The sequence below is a fragment of the Gigantopelta aegis genome, chromosome 6, assembly GCF_016097555.1.
Source record: "Gigantopelta aegis isolate Gae_Host chromosome 6, Gae_host_genome, whole genome shotgun sequence".
In the NCBI taxonomy this organism is placed as follows: Eukaryota; Metazoa; Mollusca; class Gastropoda; order Neomphalida; family Peltospiridae; genus Gigantopelta; species Gigantopelta aegis.
The window spans coordinates 89782200-89801848 of record NC_054704.1 but is presented as its reverse complement, the minus strand read 5'-3'; the positions used below and the strand labels follow the sequence as shown (position 1 = coordinate 89801848).

Genomic DNA, 19649 nt, shown 5'->3' with positions numbered 1-19649 from the left:
TCCTTGGAAGTGTTAACACGGAAGACTGTCTTCTTGCTGGGTTTCGCTACAGTTGAACGGGTTCCCGAGCTTCAAGCCTTAGATGTGGATTCAGGTTCCAGTTTCACCGAGAACGCAGTTTTGTTACTTTGGGGCTCCTTATGAACTTCGTGGCCAAGAATCAGCTGCCTAATCAAGCACCTCGATCATACGTGGTTCAAGCTTTGTCATCCATTGTGGGTCCAGACGATGTGGAAGATTTATCCTTGTGTTCGGTGAGAGCTTTGCATCATTACATAGAGAGGAGTCGCTCGTTCTGTCAACGCCATTCGAGATTGTTCCTCTCCTGTCACCAAAGTCACCTGAAAGACATTCCCAAGAATACTGTGTCTACTTGGATGCAGTCTACAATCCTGTCTGTGTACCAGAAGATAGGTTTGCCTGCATCTTCAGCTTCGCATGAATTGCATGCACTAGTCGCCACCATGTCTTTGCACTGTACTACACCCATTCAGCACCTACTTACTGGTTGTTTTTGGGCGACGGACTCCATATTTGCTGACTACTTCCTGATGGCTTTCATCATCTAGGTCCGGTGGTGGCTGCGCAGACTTTGGTGAACACTAGCCGTCCTTGTCATTGTTGAGGTTGCTGTTGGATTCTAGGCTGCACACTGAGATGTCTCTTGAATCAAAAGGTGAGGACTTGCTAAGACACTTTACCTGTCCTCAAGGATTTATTCCCGGCGAGCCTCCCCACTTCCTGTTATCCGTTGATGCGCTCATGGAAAAAGAAGGAAGTTGGAGTCACATGACCAGAACTACAGGGAGCATACAGTGTAGAATTTTAGGCCATCCCATTGGCTGTTGGGATGTTCGGACCAGACCACTTGCATGGGGGGGAGGGGGGTGCACTTGTTGAGGACAGGTAATGTATTTTTAAAAGAGAAAACACTCCAAGCTTTCTCCATCTCTTTTCAACATTACCTGTCCTCAACAAGTGCAGCATTCAACAGATGGCCCTTTCTAAGGGCCCTATGGGCAACCTAGGGAGACACCACAGCATCATAGAGGTCTAATTAACGAGCTACTCTCGATTCACTAATGTCAAAACCTATATTAGCTCTGCCATTTTCCTTTTGATCGACCGTTCAAAATTGCGCCCAAATTCCTCAATCAAAATTGTGCACTTTTTCTCTTTGGCATATTAACTGCTCCATTCAAAATTCTATAGCACCACCACCACCCTCCCCCGCCTGCTACCGACCTTGTTCGGGCTGCTGATGCTCCCTTGCACCTGCCAGTGCAGGTGGTCCCTCCTCTCTCCCCCCCCCCCCCCCCCCCCCCTTTCCTGTCATGGACGGAGGAGCCACCTGAGGCCGGCTCTTGTGCCCATGACAGGCATGCGCTACAACAGCTTGTTCTGAATGTGCACGTAAAACCCTAGGACCTGACCTGACCTAAGCTTTCTCCAGTGTGGATATTTAATATAGCTGTTGTGCAGTGTTAAAACATTCCTGTGAATATGGCATGAATAAGGATATGGACAAATGAGGTTTTGGTGGCATTAGTGTTTCGGAACATCAAACTAAGTGTCCCTTCTGGTGAAGTTTCTGTAATAATTTGGAGTTGTGTATTGAATGATTGTAAGCTGAACATGATCACCATTGAAAACAACCTCACAGGTGATTGGTACATACAGGGGTGGGATGTAGACCAGTGGTAAAGTGCTCGCCTGATGTGTGTTCAGTGTGCTAGGATTGATCCCTGTCAGTGGACCCATTGGGCTATATTTCTTTCCAGCGAGTGCACCATGACTGGTATATCAAATGCCATGGTATGTGCTACCCTGTCTGTAGGATGGTATAGAAATAAAAGATCCCTTGCTACTAACTGAAAAATGTAGCGTGTTTCCTAAGACTATACGTCAAAATGACCAAATGTTTGACATCCATTAACTTTGGTACATCCAAAATGTTTTTAAACTGGTTACCGTAAGACCTGTGCATAAATACATACATGACAATGCTATGCCATGTCATTCCCGAACTGTAATGGCTTGCCTCTAGAATAGCTCATTAATTTTATTACATCTGCCTCTGATGGAGAATATTTGGGACAATCCTGGATGTCACATACAAGCATTATATACACAGTTCAATTAACCAGTAGAAAGGTGCCAGAAAGCTGTTTTGGAAAAACTGTCTAGCACACGTACCCTAGATGGTAATGCACCCTTTGCATTGGTTAATTGGTCATTGCTACATGTTCATTACATCATTTCATAATTAAAAGGTAGTATGTGACGTCACGTAATATGTAACACTGCATGCGTTCTTTCTAGTGACATAATATATATCAATTGTAATCAGGGTCATCATGGTACAAAAATAAAATGCAGTGAAGTTTATAATAATTATACTAAAATTATAAGTATGATTGAACTAGAAAATATTTCTGGCACTCATCCTTTTGTGTTGGTGGACCCATTGGGCTATTTCTCGTTCCAGCCAGTGCTCCACAACTGGTGTAACAAAGGCCATGGTATGTACTATCCTGTCTTGTGAGATGGTGCATATAAAAGATCGATCCCTTGCTGCTAATTGAAAAGAGTAGCCCATTAAGTGGCAACAGCAGGTTTCCTTTCTCAATACCTGTGTGGTCCTTAACCATATGTCTGACGCCATATAACTGTAAATAAAATGTGTTGAGTGTGTCAAATAAAACATTTCCTTCCTTCCTTCATCCTTTTGTAGATGGTTTTTCTGACATGAGTTTCAAGAAAATCAATCCTTGGAACTTACTAAAGCTCACTCCAACAATTGATTTTGTTGAGACTCGTGAGAAAAATCAAAAGGACTCATGCCAGAAAGTAATAGTCTACAGACTATGGCAGTATTGGATGCAGCTTTACACCAGGTGCCTAATTGTTAAAGCTCGTCTCTCTCACATCATCCTTGTGAGTCTTTTTGCATTGCACTATGAGATGTGAGTTGTGAGAGTTTAGTAATTAGGTCCCAGGAGATCTGTATTTACCACTAGCTGATCAGAGGACTTGGTCAAGGAATGAGATGAAGGGTGGAAGCCGTCATCTTGGCACATGTTGGTGTACATGCTTTTCATGATGTAGGCTATCAGGGTTTCTGCCAGAGGGTACAGAGGGTAAAATTAAATATTCTAAAATCTTGGAAATTAATGGATATATGTTCTAATCTTTTAGATGATAGTAAGACAACAGCTGTTTAAAATTTGTCAAAGCAAATGAAAGGCAGTGGCCAATTTCAAAGATTCAAACCCATAACCACCTATTAGGGAAACTTATTGGTTTTATTACGTACCCTCAAATTGTTTTCTGCCAGAAAAGCTGGCTGTGTGTATAATCTTTTGACAACCAGTATATGAAATTTTTTCTCATCAAGGTTTATTTTGTACTGTCTTCTGGATGCTGCACTTCCATACTTATTGTGGGTACCGTTTCTGGTCAAAATTAGGACCAGTGAACTTGTAGTAGTACCACGATTAAAATATTGAAACAGCTGAACGTTGTTTTTTCATTGTCTGTGGTATCATCTTGCAGATCACTTTAGTTTACAGCAGCAGTCATTTCAGTAGTTATTGTCAGATATATATGCAGGTGTTATGTCAACATGTTTCCTTGTGTTTATAGCAGTTTGGGTGATTGTTCACTTCAGGTTGTATATTTGTACATGTAGTATGTAATGGTGTCAATTAATATTGACAAAGTGCACAGTAATTATGAACAGTGACATTAATTTCAGATGACATGATCAAGAATCAATATTTATCTGGAGTTCCTGTTATGTTGCTGGCCAACAAACAAGATTTAGAGGTATGTTTTTGTCCCACTTGTCAAGCAAATTGTAAACAACGAGATACCTGTGTTTGGTTTTTGGTTGTGATCATGTCAAGTGCTTTTAATGAATGTTAACATTGTTATGCTTAGTGTTGTTTCTCGGAGTCCTTTGTAAAAGTTGGTATTTGTCACATTATCTTCCAGCCAGTGCACCACAACTGGTATATCAAAGGCCATCGTATGTGCTATCCTGTCTGTAGGATGGTGCATATAAAAGATCCCTTGCTACTAATAAAAAAATGTAGTGGGTTTCCTTTCTAAGACTACATGTTAAATTACCAAATGTTTGACATCAATAACTGATGATTAATAAATCAGTGTGCTCTAGTGGTGTCGTTAAACAAAACAAACGTTAACTTTTGTCACATTATCTGTGTCATAACCAGGGTCTGTAATTATAATAAAACGTTTAAAATCTAGACTCCAATCTCTAAAGACTTGACACACACACACACAATTTGTGTGGAGTTGACTTGATGTTAAACTTTCAAACTAAAACTTTTATAAGCACAGGGCCAGAGCTTTACTTTCCAGAAATTATAATTACAGCTATAGTTGATCGTAGTGACTTAGATTAATATTAGTGCTCTACATAGGTCTTGATTTATTGGAACCAGCCAGTGTCATGGTTAAACCATCAGACATAAGGCTGGTAGGTACAGGGTTCGCAGCCCGGTACTAGCTCCCACCCAGAGCAACTCACTGACAACTAACCACTAACCCACTGTCCTGGACAGACAGCCCAGATAGCTGAGGTGTGTCCAAGACAGCGTGCTTGAACCTTAATTGGATATAAGCACAAAAATAAGTATAAATGAAAAAATTAAATGATTTATTGGATATGTTGGGTATTTGATTTTCTAGTGCTATGTATCAAAGGTGAAGCATTTTATGAATATTGATATCTAGTTAATTATAATTTTTACACAGTAATTCAATTGCAGTTTGAAATGGGTTTTTTAAATTTGTTTTAAGAAAAACTTTTTTCTTCAGATATGCTAATCAAAACAGTTGATTTTGATGTCATTACTGAGTATGTAATATGTGTGACTTTTAGGTTCTTTAATTCTTGTAGGGCTGTATGAAAGTTTCTGATGTGAAAACTGTCTTCGACCCAAATATCGATCTAGTAGGGCACCGGGACATTCAACTAGCGGGAGTTTCAGCTTTAAAAGGGTAAGTGTTTTTAATTACAGTGAAACCCATCTAAACCGGAAACCCATCATATCATAAAAAAAAGTCTTGATATTAAAGGAGTTTAGTTTAGAGGGTTTTTTACTCAGCCAGAAGCCTTTGTACTAATATAACAAAAATGACAAAACTGTTAGAAAACAACACTAATCCAGTGTGGACACAATGGTGCATTTATGGTAATCCAATGTCGTATTAAATATTTTTCATGTATCTTCCACCAAAATGAGTACAAAAAATGTGTACTTTGTGAAATAAATTTAAATTAAATAAAAGTATATACATGTATATTATGCAAATAGGGCAATTTAAAGGGTTGGTATTAATATTTTTGTGTGTAATTATCATAAACAGCTGTGTATAATTAATAATTTATGGTAAATGTTGATGTTTATATATGTGCCCACCATGGGTGGGTAAAATTAAAATTGTCAATTGGTCTCACATGATGTCATCATTACGGGGTGGGGGGTAGAGGGAGAAAAAAAAGAAAGAAATAATTTTTTTTATAAAATCATTTAAACGGCGATATTTGCCAAATAGTGTTTTTTAAAAATCATAGTGACGTTTGTATATTTTTATCTTGAATCATGAATGTGAAACGATAAATATCAAAACATGAAAGAAAAAAATATTTGATCACATTGTCATTGACCAGCGAAAAAATCCAAATTGTATATATTTTACATAATGGAATAAATAATATGTTAAAAAAGGAATAAAAGTTGTGAATTTTAACTCCCATATATATATATATGAAAATTACTAAAAGATGACACCGTTGATGCATTTGACAGCTTGAGCTAGCACACGATAAAACAAAACAATTAATAACATTGTCGCTGATTGGATGACATTTGACCTCTACTGGCTCTAGAGATAGCCGGTGTAGCCCTCACTTGTAATAAAATGGGTTTTTTAAAAAGGTGGAAAGCTTTTTTTTTAATTTTAAAGTCCATTATACAGTCAACAATAAATATATTTATAGATTATTTCAGTATATTTTATTCTATTTCAAGCAGTTTGTAGGCTATTTCACAAAAGCCTCTTGCCTCGGAATCAACACATGACCCGACAGAGCTCTGTACCGGTGTTGACAGGTGTTGTTGCTTGTAACCAGTTGCAAACTCTGGGTCCTTTGTTTTAATTGGAGTGTAATACCTCAATAGCTTCTATCCTGGACAGAGGAGCGGGCTGAGGCCGACACCTGTTCTCAGGACAGGCGTGCGCTACAACAGCTTGTTCTGAATGTGCACATTAAATTCTCTGATCTGATCTGATCTCAATAGCTTTCTCACCAAGAATGGTGTTATTGTTAATGTCTGTTTAATCTCGTGACCTGCTCATGCAGCAGCTTTGACAAATGTCTAGCCTAATGGCAGTGGATTGATACTACTGTAGGGACGACTTATGGCAGACTTAAAAATGACAGACGTCTGAAACACCAGTCATATTGACTACCCGGTATTTATTTATTTATTATTATTTTAAATCATGCATAAGATACCTGGGCAGGCCAGTCCGGACAGGAATTTGTTCCAATAATAGAAACGGACAGGCGCTTCGGACCAACAAGAAAGTCAAAAGTGGGACCGGCAAACCAACGTTTAAAAAAAAAATTTAGGAGATCGAGAATCAGTCCCAGACCGGGGAAAAAGGGTTTTCCCCACCCCTGGTGCCCACTTGTTATTTTGTAAGTTTTTAAGATGTGCTTCTAAAAAAAAAGGAGCACAGGGCTGCCAACCATTACGATTTATGCAGAATCATTACGATGTTCCATCTCTTATTATGCCATTACGCCGTTTTCCTGTTGTTGTTTTTGTAATAACCTACCACCCCTACGAATCACATAAATTGGACTCGATCAACTAGCCGCAAATGCGCACAGAAGTTTTTTTGCGCGCGCAACGCACTTTGGGATAGACGTAGCTTGTGAAACGACGCCATTTTGTAAAGATGGCGAACGATCAGAGCCATATGAACTGTGCAAAGCTCAGAAAAAGCCAAAAGTAGTACAGAAGTATAAACAGGACTACAGCAATGATTGGCCTGTTTTGAAGGCCAGTTCTGTTAGTAATACTAGTGCATTTTGCACTTTATGTCGCGTTGATTTTTCTGTTGCCCATGGCGGGGAAAATGATTGCCAAAGGCACATCAAAATGAAGAAACACCAGGACATCATTGAGGCCAGCGATAAAACAATTCATAAACAAATATCTGGATATTTTACACAGCAAAAGGGTTTATACGACAGGTCACAATTCACGTGAAAATTATTACTCTTTCCCGTTTTTAAATGTTGGCAGCTATGGGAGCAGGATCTAACTCATGTGGTAGAGATGCTTGGATTGTATGCAGTGTTCTACGTTGCGACCAAAATGGTCGCCAATGTGACCAAAATGTTAGCGTGGCGACCAATTGAATTTATTATCATCGCCATCTGGCGACAGACTCAAAAAAACGTAACGTCTGAGTATTAAATTATTTGCCATGTGCGTTCAGTCCTAACGGCGAAAATCAATGAAATTTGTTGACATCATTGTACAGTCAGAATACTTTGTTATTTACGAAGTTGTCCGATTGATCACTGTGAATTCCGTATTAATTTTTGGTACCGTTTATCGCGAAAATGTTAAAATATTACAATTCTTTAGGAAAACGAAAATCTAAAATTTCAAACGCTAATCAAGAAGATGAGACGGGTGAAACAAGTACTGAAAAGTCAAATGAATGCCAATCTGAGAAATCTGCAGCTGAAACCGAAACAGAGCCAGCAAAAAAAACAGAAAATTTAATGAAACTTGGCTTTCAGTTTCCGTGGCTTCAGCATGACGATAATACTGACACAATGCGCTATACCTATTGTAGAAAAATTAGAAAGCATGTTGCTGGCACAAATCAAATGAGGGGAGATCGGAGTTTTTTGTATACCCACCACCCACAAAATAATATTTTATTTAAACGGTAGGATACGTAAGGGAAAAAATAGCAGTCATACGAGGCATAAAATAGCAGTCATATGAGGCAAAAAATTATAATTACATTATCTCCTACCTCCCTTATGCGATCAATTCTGAAATGGTCCTCATTTCAAATTCATGACTGAGTGAAAACTAAACAATTTCATTGTTTCAAACTATTTATTTAATCCAGCAGCATAAGTCATGTATAACATTCAGATGGTTACAACACATGCATAAATGATACAAAAAGAGTAGTGTGGCTAGTAACATTTTAAGCTAGGTGAGTAAATTTATTTTTTCCACTAGCCATAGAAGAGTAAGTTATAAAACCGAGCGTAGAACACTGGTATGGTCATTCAATCTCAGCAGATCCATTGAATTCTGTCCTTTCACAACTACTACTAGTCATCTAAGACTGGTATGTCATTAAAGGCCATGGTATGTGCTGTCTGGTCTGGGAGAAAACCTTGCTACTAATGGACAAAATGTAGCAGGTTTCCTCTGAAAACTACCTGTCAGAATTACCAATAGCTGATGATTAATTAATTAATTAATGTGCATTAGTGTTGTAATTAAACAAAACAAACTTTAATTCATCTTATTTTGTCAGTTTTTAAGACAAAAGTAAAAGTGTGACATGACACTGATGAATACTTCGTGCTGCATGTATTATCTTATTAAAGAAAATGCCTTTAAAAGCCCTTGGTGAAAATGTCCTTCATACTGTATACCCCATCCCACGAAGCGATCTTAGCGCTAAGATCACTGTACGTTTGATACTACCTGATGCACTTAAGGTGATCTTAACCCTAAGATAGCTCAGTGGAACGGGGCCCAGGCGAGAAATTGCGAGAGCGATAGTTTTGTTTGTGTGTTGCTCGCATAAGTATAATTTGTATAACCCATTTTTCATTCGCACATTGAATTTATGGCATCATTTACATGTTCATGATGGGTTACCTAAAAACAAAATGGGTTACCTGAATGTGTTTTTGCATAACCCATAAATGGATTACGCAAATTTTCAATTCTCAGAGGTCTGGACCCCATTCCACGAAGCGATCTTAGTTCTAAGATCACTGTAAGTGTATTTAGTAGTTATGCACTTACGGTGATCTTAGGGCTAAGTTCGTTTTGTGGAATGGGGCCCTGCTCACCAAGTGTCAGAATGACATCTAATAGGTTGATGCATAACCACCAGAGTGAAACAGTAGCTGTCCATCATTCATTCCATCTGTCTTTCATTCTCTCTAAATCATTTCAGAATCTCATTGGAATAAAAAAAAAATGGTCACACTGTTAAAGAAAAAGTTCTCCTTAGTAAGATGTTTTTTTGTTTTTTTTAACCAGCTTGTGACAGTGTAAGCCACGTAAAGCATCATAAATTAATCAAAGATTATCACCCAAGTTTGCTTCTTGAGTGATTGAACAAGATTACATTTATTGATCGGAGTGCTTTGTCCACAGGATGAGCATTAATTTATGACATTTGTGATGGAAGATATTTCTCGACTTGTGTCACATATATTTTTTGTTTTTTTATCGATGTTTTTTTATTGGTGTGTTGCAGTTTGATGCAATAAACTGCTATCTGTTGTTTTCTCTCTTTCATAAGATGGTCAATATATGTAGTCCATGGGATATTTTGAGATAGTGGTGCATGTTTGTTTCTAGCCCACTGCGTTCAGTGTTAGGTCACAATGACCTTAAATTTAATAACAGAGCAATGTTGTTGTTTTTTTGTTTCGGTTGGGGTTTTTTTTAAACGCAACAAAAATTTAACACAGACAAAGCTTTTTTATTAGTTTGTTTTTGGCCATTACAAACATGGATGATGATGAGATGAATGGTGAAGCTGCAGTATTTCCATTTCGGTATGGGACGCTTGCTGTCAGTTGAGCTATCTCGGTATCACCAAGCCCAGGGTACACAGAACCTGCAGTGCATGCCGGGTAATCCTCCCCCATGTGGGGTTATACGCTCAAGAGACACACCCATAATCGTACCCGTGAAGTGTGTGGCCTCATACCTACACATTGAGACTAGCAGTGCATGCCGGGTAATCATCCCGTGAAGTGTGTGGCCTCATACCTACACATTGAGCCTAGCAGTGCATGCCGGGTAATCATCCCGTGAAGTGTGTGGCCTCATACCTACACATTGAGCCTAGCAGTGCATTCCGGGTAATCATCCCGTGAAGTGTGTGGCCTCATACCTGCACATTGAGCTTAGCAGTGAAGTGTGTGGCCTCATACCTACACTTTGAGCCTAGCAGTGAAGTGTGTGGCCTCATACCTACATATTGAGCCTAGCATTGAAGTGTATGGCCTCATACCTACACATTGAGCCTAGCAGTGCATGCCGGGTAATCATCCCGTGAAGTGTGTGGCCTCATACCTACACATTGAGCCTAGCAGTGCATGCCGGGTAATCATCCCGTGAAGTGTGTGGCCTCATACCTACACATTGAGCCTAGCAGTGAAGTGTGTGGCCTCATACCTACACATTGAGCCTAGCAGTGAAGTGTGTGGCCTCATACCTACATATTGAGCCTAGCAGTGAAGTGTATGGCCTCATACCTACACATTGAGCCTAGCAGTGCAATCAATCTGGGTTGGGTGGGCGGGATGTAGCCCAGTGATAAAGTGTTCGCTTGATGCACAGTTGATCTGGGATCGATCCCCATCGGTGGGCTCATTGGGATATTTCTCGCTCCAGCCAGTGCACCACAACTGGTATATCAAAGGTCGTGGTATGTGTTGTCCTGTCTGTGGGATGCTGCATATAAAAGATCCCTTGCTGCTAATCGAAAAGAGTAGCCCATGAAGTGGCGATAGCGGGTTTCCTCTCTATATCTGTGTGGTCCTTAACCATGTCTGACGCCATATGACCGTAAATAAAATGTGTTGAATGCGTCATTAAATAAAACATTTCCTTCTTTCAATCTGGGTTGGGGCCAGTACTTACATGAAAAATCCCCTATTGCCTAAGGTGGGATATGAACCCAGTGCTAACCAGTCGTAAGTCCATGGCATAACTACTACACCACCGAGGCCATCATTGTTTGTTACATTGTTTGGGAATATTTTAATAAATCCAACAGTAATTATTGCAAATAAGTGTGTGAATTAGATTTTTAGTACACAGGTAACGTGTTTGAGGTGTATTTCAATGAATTATTTTCGAAATTGTATTTATCTTAATTATCCTGAGTTTTCAGTCCTAGCGAGAATTCCATTTTTCCCCTTTATAAAAATATTTACACATATTGCTTTTTCCTGTTATTTAAAAAACTGTCTTAACTTAAGTTTTATAATATTATATGAATAAATACACTTGAAATGGCCTTTGGCCGAATTATTTCAAATTTCGCTTGGCCATTGGAAGAAATAATAAATTTGTACTTACAAAATTATTTTAGACAGAGATATTATAAAGCATTACTATATGCAGAAATGCATCAGTTATAGAGATATGCATATTCGAAGCAAGAAAATGTAAATAAATTGTAATTAATTTTTTTTTTAAAGAATTGTTTTTGCCAAAAATATTTTAACATGACTATAAGCTCTATACCCTTTAATTTATTTTGTTTAACGACACCACTGGAGCACATTGATTAATTTATCATCGGTTATTTGATCATTCTGACATGTAGTCATTAAAGGAAACCAGTCACATTTTTCCTAATGCAACAAGAAAACCCTTTAATAAATGTGGCTGGATAGACAGAACAGTACCGGTAGTACATATCACAGACATATCGTGAGGCACTGTTTGGGATTTTGGGGGTGGGAGATGGACCGGAGTCCATTGAGAGTGATTGACACTACAGTGCTTAATATTTAGATGATGCCCAAAACCTAGTACCAGTACTTGCGAAAATCATATCATTCACTCTAACATACAGGATTTGTGTCCAGTGCTCTCCTGTGTCTGATAGTGTTAAAAAAACAAAAACAAAAACCTTGGTTGTTGAAAAGTTCTGCAATGACAGTAAATAAATTTTTCCAGGTTAAGTCATTTCTGATATCTGATTCCTATCACAGTCATACTGGTATCTTAAAGTCAGGCATATGTACAGTTTTACTTTATCAGTTTAATAGTTAGGCCACCTACTGAGCTCTAAATTATCATTCAAAAATAGATTTCATGCCTGGGCACTAAATTTTGTTTAAGTACATGTACACTTTACCTATTATATGTAAAAGTTTTCTCATCTGGAAATCTGCAGGTTTTGTTGTTGTTGTTGGGGTTTTTTTGTTTTTGTTTTGTTGGGGGTTTTTTTTTTTTTGGGGTGGGGGGAGGGTTATTGTAACTTTGAAGTTAACTGTCATATAATATTTAAAAAAGTGGATGGTGTTTTTTTTGTCCACGCTTTAGATATATTGGAGTTAATATATCATGCCCATGTATGTTACCATACTTTATTGCCTGTAACATTGACACTTTAGAGCAATTGAACAACCTCTAATGTCACCGCAACCTGTGTCATTGCCTGGGGTGACATTACACATTTAGAGGTTGCTATGACAGCATATGAACATTAAAAGAAGTTAAAAGACAAATGCTCACCAATGGTCATTGATGTCAGTTAATCCAAATACTGTATCATTATGCAGATATGATGCAGAAATTTAATCATGGTCTTGGCTCCAACTGCAATGTTCATGCCAAATGAAAGATCAAGTCTCATGAACTCTCGTGTTGAAGGTCAGGTTTTGGTAATGAAAGAATAGCAGATTGCCCAGTATTGAAATTAATTGTAAATTTTGGAAGAAATGAATTGAATGAATGAATGAATAATGAAAGTTTAACGACACCCCAGCAAAAAAAATACATATCGGCTATTGGGTGTTAGAAAGGTAAGTATATGAAAATATTATTTATACAATTATGTGAGACCACAGTGTAAAGAGCTGTAGGAAAAATATAATACAATAATAATCAAGCTAGGTATATTTTAAAACTTTGTATAGAAATCAAAGTGCTTTAAAAACTTTAAAGTCAATTCAGGGTGGAATTTTAAACGATTCCAACATATTTCTGTTGCCAACACAGGTGTTTAAGCATTGTACATGCATGTAGTTACATGTGTGTAAGACATAAACAGGCTTTGTAAATTTGACACATTATATCAGATCAATGTACCGTAACACCTATGGCAAGAGGATCCTCATTAGTCTAAAATCATTATTTAACTTGTGCGATTTAATTTACATTTTCATTCATATGACTTGTTAATTGTAATTGGGGAAAATATTGGTGCATGATTGATGTTTCTGGTTACCGGCCTACTGTAATTATGCACTATATACAGTGGCTGTGATATAACTGATGCACATATATAGTATTTACATTTTGTCTTTTGTTTGTGTCAACACAAATTAATTTCCTGTAAAATCACTTGTTTGAGGTGTTAATTATGTAATAATACTCTTTGATGTGCCAGTTATGAAATATTACTACAGCCACATTGATTAGCCAGTGTGGTACAAACACCAGTCCTTCGTGTTTACAAATATCAAGCAAGTGATAAATCACTCTCTCTTCATAAGATCCTTGCGAGCGATTTGCGTTCCACAGGGAAATATGTGGAGTAAATCTTGCACACATTATTGTATTGACTAAAAGAAGTTTTGAAGAGCACACATTAAACAATCACTGAATCATTATAATCACATTTAAACATAGAAGCCATCTGGGTTATAGAATATTCAAACACTGAAGCCAGCTGGGGTTATAGCATATTCTTTTCAAACAACAAGTGGCTAGGTGCACCATTACCATATTTTTAGGTAGACAATAACAAATGTTTCCAAGATAAAAATTAAGGTGTCTTTGGGCGATATGAAGGTCTGTAACACTCCTTACATTTGGCTTGAATTCATCGATGATGAGCCCAGCCAAATTCTCCATTAACCATTTGATGTAGTAGCGAGATGATGGAGATAACACAATTGAGTGTGAACGTTGGAGGACAAGCCACTTTCTGCCCTGCACATCAGTAAAACGTCTGGGTTATTGTCTTCTCCGGTCTGGCTACCAAATTACATTTACATACATGACACACATCAAAGCCAAATCAGCTCCGCCAGTCTATTGCTGTAAGAAAATGTAATCGTGGTAATTGTAACTTCAAGATTTCTTACTGTCCAGTCCAGCATGAAATGGGAGTGTCAGAAAACTAACTTTATGAATAGTTTTTGACTAGAAGGTCAATACATACTGTGTTTGATGATATTAGATGCCTATTTGCAATGGTATTTCAAAAGAACTGACTGAAATGAGTGTTTCTGATTTGTTTAAAATGAGCTATTTAACAGCAGTGATGGGTCTTCAAGGCTTTAGATCTCACTAATTTGGACACAACAGGGCTTATTTGTCTGTTCTGAGCCAGTCTTTTTACTGCAGTAATGTTAGTAATAGTTGCTAATGAGTTGTACATATTCAGAAATGCATTTCAAGTTATTTTATCTAATTACAGCTTAACATTCCATTGATTTTAAAGTGAAATGTATTCAGGTTGACATGTTTGTACTTAATTTGGGCTTGTTTATTTTGGGCTTACTTATTTTCCATCTAATTAAAATTAGATTGACTTATTTTGGGCACACCCTTTACCATCCCAGCTTTGGTGCAATCTAAAGCCATGACCGTAGCCATAAAGATTGATCTGCATGTGTATTTCCCATTCCAACCAGTATTTACATCTGGTACCTGGTTGTCAATGGTCATGGTTTGTGCAGACTTGTCTGTGGGAAGTGCATATAAACAATCCGCAAGCACTTGCGCCCACGACAGGCGTGCGCTACAACAGCTTGCTCTGAATGTGCACGTTAAACCCTATGACATGACACGACATGCTAACCTGGAGTAGATTGTGTGGTACTGGCAATTGATTTTCTGAGAATAAAGGCACTGCTCATGCAGCTGCTTATCAATAGCTGTTACAGCAGCTGCCTTCACCCCTGTATTAAAAGTAAGATTTAATTTACAGTATAAAATATGATGGTAATTTTAGAAACATTTTATTAACACTATTTTTATGGGGGGGGGGGGTTGGGGGGCTTTTTGATTGTTGATTTTTATATTTTTTTTTACGAGATTTGGTATGGGCGTAAAACTTAATATGTTTTAAAAAGTCTAAGTATTATATATTACATAGTTACTTGCAATTCATCATATCCCTTTTGACATAGACAGACTACAGATTTGACGGCCTGTTCTCAGAGATACTGATACTGTTGCTGATGTCTATTTTCAGTGATGGTGTGGATGAAGGCATTCGCTGGCTGGTCGACTGTATAAAGAGGAACAGTATAGAACGGCCGCCGACTCAGAAGGAGATCACTTGATGAACGTGTGCTTGTTGCTAATTTATTGTTAATACATCTACCTTGTCAACTGTTAGTGTTTGGGGACTGTGGGACCAAATAAAGTCTACAGGGAAAATTATCAGTCACATTTTACAGTTTTGAGAAATATTGAGTTTTAAAGGATGATGCTGACCGAAGGCATTCAAATTCACTGCACATAAACAATACTGCATACATTAATGGTGAAGGATGTTATTGATGTACGTAATATAATGTTTTTATTTATTTTATTTTGTAAAAATAATATTATGGTAGTGTGGATATTGAGAATTATTTCTTTAAAATGAATGTTTTACAATGAAGGCTAGCAGAATGATTTTTCACTAATAGAACAAAATAACTATTTGAATTTGTTTCACAGTCATACTTTCGATAGATTAGAATAGTAAACAAATTTCCACTTCATAAAAATGTGACTTCGATTGTTTTTCCTGTGGGGTTTTTTTTCTAAGTATTTTTTTTTTCTCTGCCTTTTTAAAAATTATTATTATATAACACATACATATATAAATGTTATATTTAGTATGTAAATAACTGATATCTGGTGATGCAAGTCATCTAAGGTGTGATGTCGAACAGGAAATGATTGTTTTAGGAAAATACTAAGAATTGACATTAATTTTACACGGGTATTAAAATGGCATTGAAATCAGACGTGTTGCACATTATGAAGGGAGTTAAAACTTTAAAAGCAAATTCTTCTATGTTACTGTCACTCTATTTTAATTAGAAGGCATGGTATATTTTTTAAAATGTTTTAATAGGAAATACAAGTTTTCTTGTAGAAAATAATACCAATTCCCTTATGTCAAGTTTTCCATTATGCTTCAGTATGCCATATTGTGCCAGTATGACAAATATTTCTTGATGTGGACTTTTAGTATAGAAAATCAGCTGATATATCACAGGCTGTGGTATGTACTGTTCTGTCTGGAAAAGTGTACATAGAAGATCTGTTGCTGCAAATTGGTACGAGTCATTTTTGAGGTGACAGGTTTCTTCTCTTATTAGCCTGTGTCATAGTTAACATATGTTAGAACCTATTATCTGTAGTTTGGGGATTTGCTGGGGCATCTGGTGTGTTCTAGAGCCCCAACATTGGACAACGGACGTAAACCAATCTCTGTAACTGTAGTATCCACCTCAATCTAGTCTTGAGAAGGTGCTGGTATCTAGTGCCTGATGGTGTTTGGCTAATGCAATACTGATCGGACAGAAGGAAATGGTAAGATGGACATCTATATTTTGACATATACCGGTACTCGAAATGTCACCAACTTATTTTCTTCTCTTAGATCAGGGCAGAATAGTTGTCACTAATATTGTATCACTTTTCTTGGGTGACTTCAAATGTTTTTCTCCCACTTTTTAAACTATTATATGTGCTTCAGAGTATAACTGTCAAGTATATTTGTAAGTTTGAAAGTATTTCTGTGGTCTTGTCAGTGTCATTTCCAAATATAAATTGGTTGATTGGTACATATATTATCTACATTATGTTGGCTGTATGGGTAAATTTTTTTATTTATGTCCATTTTATTTATGAAGTCTGTCACCATCTTGCATATTTTCATCAATCTTCATACATTTAAGTAAATACTGCTTTGTTCTATAAAATAAAGATTTAAGCCATATTAATTAAGGCACTCATTTAATATTTTGTTTTGAATATCTTCAGTAGTATAACATTACTTAAATACAGTTTCAGGCACAAAAAAGTAATGTGTACAAATTAAGCATTAAAAATACATTGCTACCTAACTGAACCAAGGTAAACTGGTGACTGCAAAATCTTTAAAAAAAAGTTCATATGTGCAAGTGTCATATTTCACAATAAGTTTATTTTATTTGGGGTTGGGGGGGGGGGTTTCTGTGTGGACTAGAAATTCAACATAGTATATAGCTTTCTGCATCCTGCTTCTATCAAGCTGCATAACATTATTTTATCAGAAAATCTTGTTTGTTCGACCTTTAGTCTACACAGTTGTTTGTAACAAGTATATACAACTTTGCAGCATTCTGTGCGATTGTGTTTTTTACAGTTCGTCTACATCCACATGAACAGCTATTTTCAGTTGTCTTGGCTTCCACACAGGATGTAGATAAAGGTCAAGGATCTGATCGAACAACAATGCACAATTTGCACCAGAAAGAACAAAAATGCTAAATCTAGCAGATTTTTAACCCCGATATTGTTTTGGCATCACATTCACTATGCAGAGTCAACTCTGTAAAGAAAAGTTTAATTTTTAAAAGGAATAGTTAAACATTTTCATGAATATCCCCATTAATATGGAATGATAATAAAAGTCTTTTTACAGAAAAGGAACAATAAATGAGTACTTATCTAGTAGATAATATCTACTATGATTCTGAACATTGTTATTTAATGCTACATTAATTAAAGTTCTCCAGATATGTTTACTGATGGAACGATTAATGAACCAATTAGAATACAATTACCAGATGGGATCATGTGTAATGATAGACATGCTGGAAGATTAATTGAATTGGGTAAACAAACACTGCTATGTAGGAGCAAATTGAATTGGGTAAACAAACACTGCTATGTAGGAGCAAATTGAATTGGGTAAACAAACACTGCTATGTAGGAGCAAATTGAATTGGGTAAACAAACACTGCTATGTAGGAGCAAATTGAATTGGGTAAACAAACACTGCTATGTAGGAGCAAATTGCTGTAAAATAGGAACAGATATATAGAATATACTACACACATCTTTTCTGGTTATTTAATGTCCATGCCACTTTTGGCATGTGGTGCACTTTAACTTTATACCCTTACTTATACAAGTATATTTAAAAAAAATTATTTTACTAATGAGCAAGTGTCTATTTTGTGAATACTACTTGAAATCGTGAGTTAATTACCCGGTAATCGAGATCTTGTGAATATTTATATTACAGGTTCATTTCAATGACATATGCTTCTTGTTGACAATAATCTACATACGTCTTCCACAAGGCCATATTTTCAAAATGTTCATTTCATTAACCTACATGCATCTTTGTTAGTGGCAGGTATTTAAAAAATACATATTATATATCACCTGAGTTTACTGAGAATATAGGGAACTGGAGAGATTTATGTTAGTTGTGTTACAGCAAACAATTTCATTTCAAAGTTAGCACAATGCTAAGGTTTTCTAAATAGGTATTAATTAATCATTGTGGACATGTTTCAAGCTCAAGTCAATTATGGCTTCCAATATATTATATTCAGTGACCATATTGGTTTTTTCCACTTTTTCTTTTGTATATTATGTTGTATGGTTATATCACTGGGTACAATTAATCTGTGTCAACTCTATACATTTCTAATGGATTAATTTTACAATTAAAAAAAAAAAAAGTTGTCAAAAAAGAAAATGGCTTATTAACACAATGTCTATAACTTTATCATGTTGTAAAATACCCTGGAAATCATAAATCAGTTAAACCTATTTTTAGTTATCTGCCATATGTTTTCTATTAGTTCATGTAATGCCAATAACTTCTTGCATTATAAAATACTCTAGATCATTAAACCATTTAAATCTGCTATTTATCATTCTTACAGGTATTTGTCACATGTCGTGGATGTACATCAATGAACTAAATTACAATTTACTGGCCTAAATTTTTTATATTTTTTTTAAACAAATAACTGTACTAGTTGGATGAGATTACCGTAGTACACAATACTGGTGGTCTGAACAAAACATGAATCACCGAGATTTTATAACATGTACATACTTTAACATTTAACACAACCACCAACATTAACTGTAGAAAATAATAACATGTAGCTGCATCTGTGGGGGAAGTTAGAAGAATACTATAGAAAAAATAATTTTTTATTGAATGTTGATATGTGGTCAAATTTTGATATTGTTTGTTTTTTGTTTTTTTCTGCGAAGATTTATTTATTAATAAACAAAATTTGATATTGTGGTATAAATGTATTGTGGTGAAAATAAAGGAGTTAAATTGTATACTTACTTTTGTTTTATTTACCGACTAGGAGCCAATTTAACAACAAATAGCTTACATTTATGTTGCACAGTCATACATTCACAAGTATTTGGTATCTGTTACATCGGCTATCCTGTCTGTGGGATGGTGCATATAAAAGATTCTTTGCTACTAATGGAAATATGTAGCAGGTTTCTTCTCTAAAACTATATGTCAAAATTCCAAATGTTTGACATTCAATAGCTGATAATTAATAAATCGATGTTCTCTAGTTCTCCCCACCCCCGCCA

The 19649-nt window shown here is 36.4% G+C and overlaps 1 protein-coding gene across 1 annotated transcript in view; it reads left to right on the top strand.

Moving 5' to 3' along the window:
• Positions 1-19379, top strand: part of LOC121374328 (ADP-ribosylation factor-related protein 1-like) — a 31781-nt gene extending 12402 nt beyond the window's left edge. The window contains exons 6-8 of the mRNA XM_041501394.1: positions 3758-3828; positions 4928-5028; positions 15274-19379. Of these exons, the coding sequence (XP_041357328.1) occupies positions 3758-3828; positions 4928-5028; positions 15274-15364 (263 nt within the window). The 3' untranslated portion in view covers positions 15365-19379. The remainder of the gene's footprint in view (positions 1-3757; positions 3829-4927; positions 5029-15273) is intronic.
• The last annotated feature ends 270 nt before the right edge of the window (positions 19380-19649 follow it).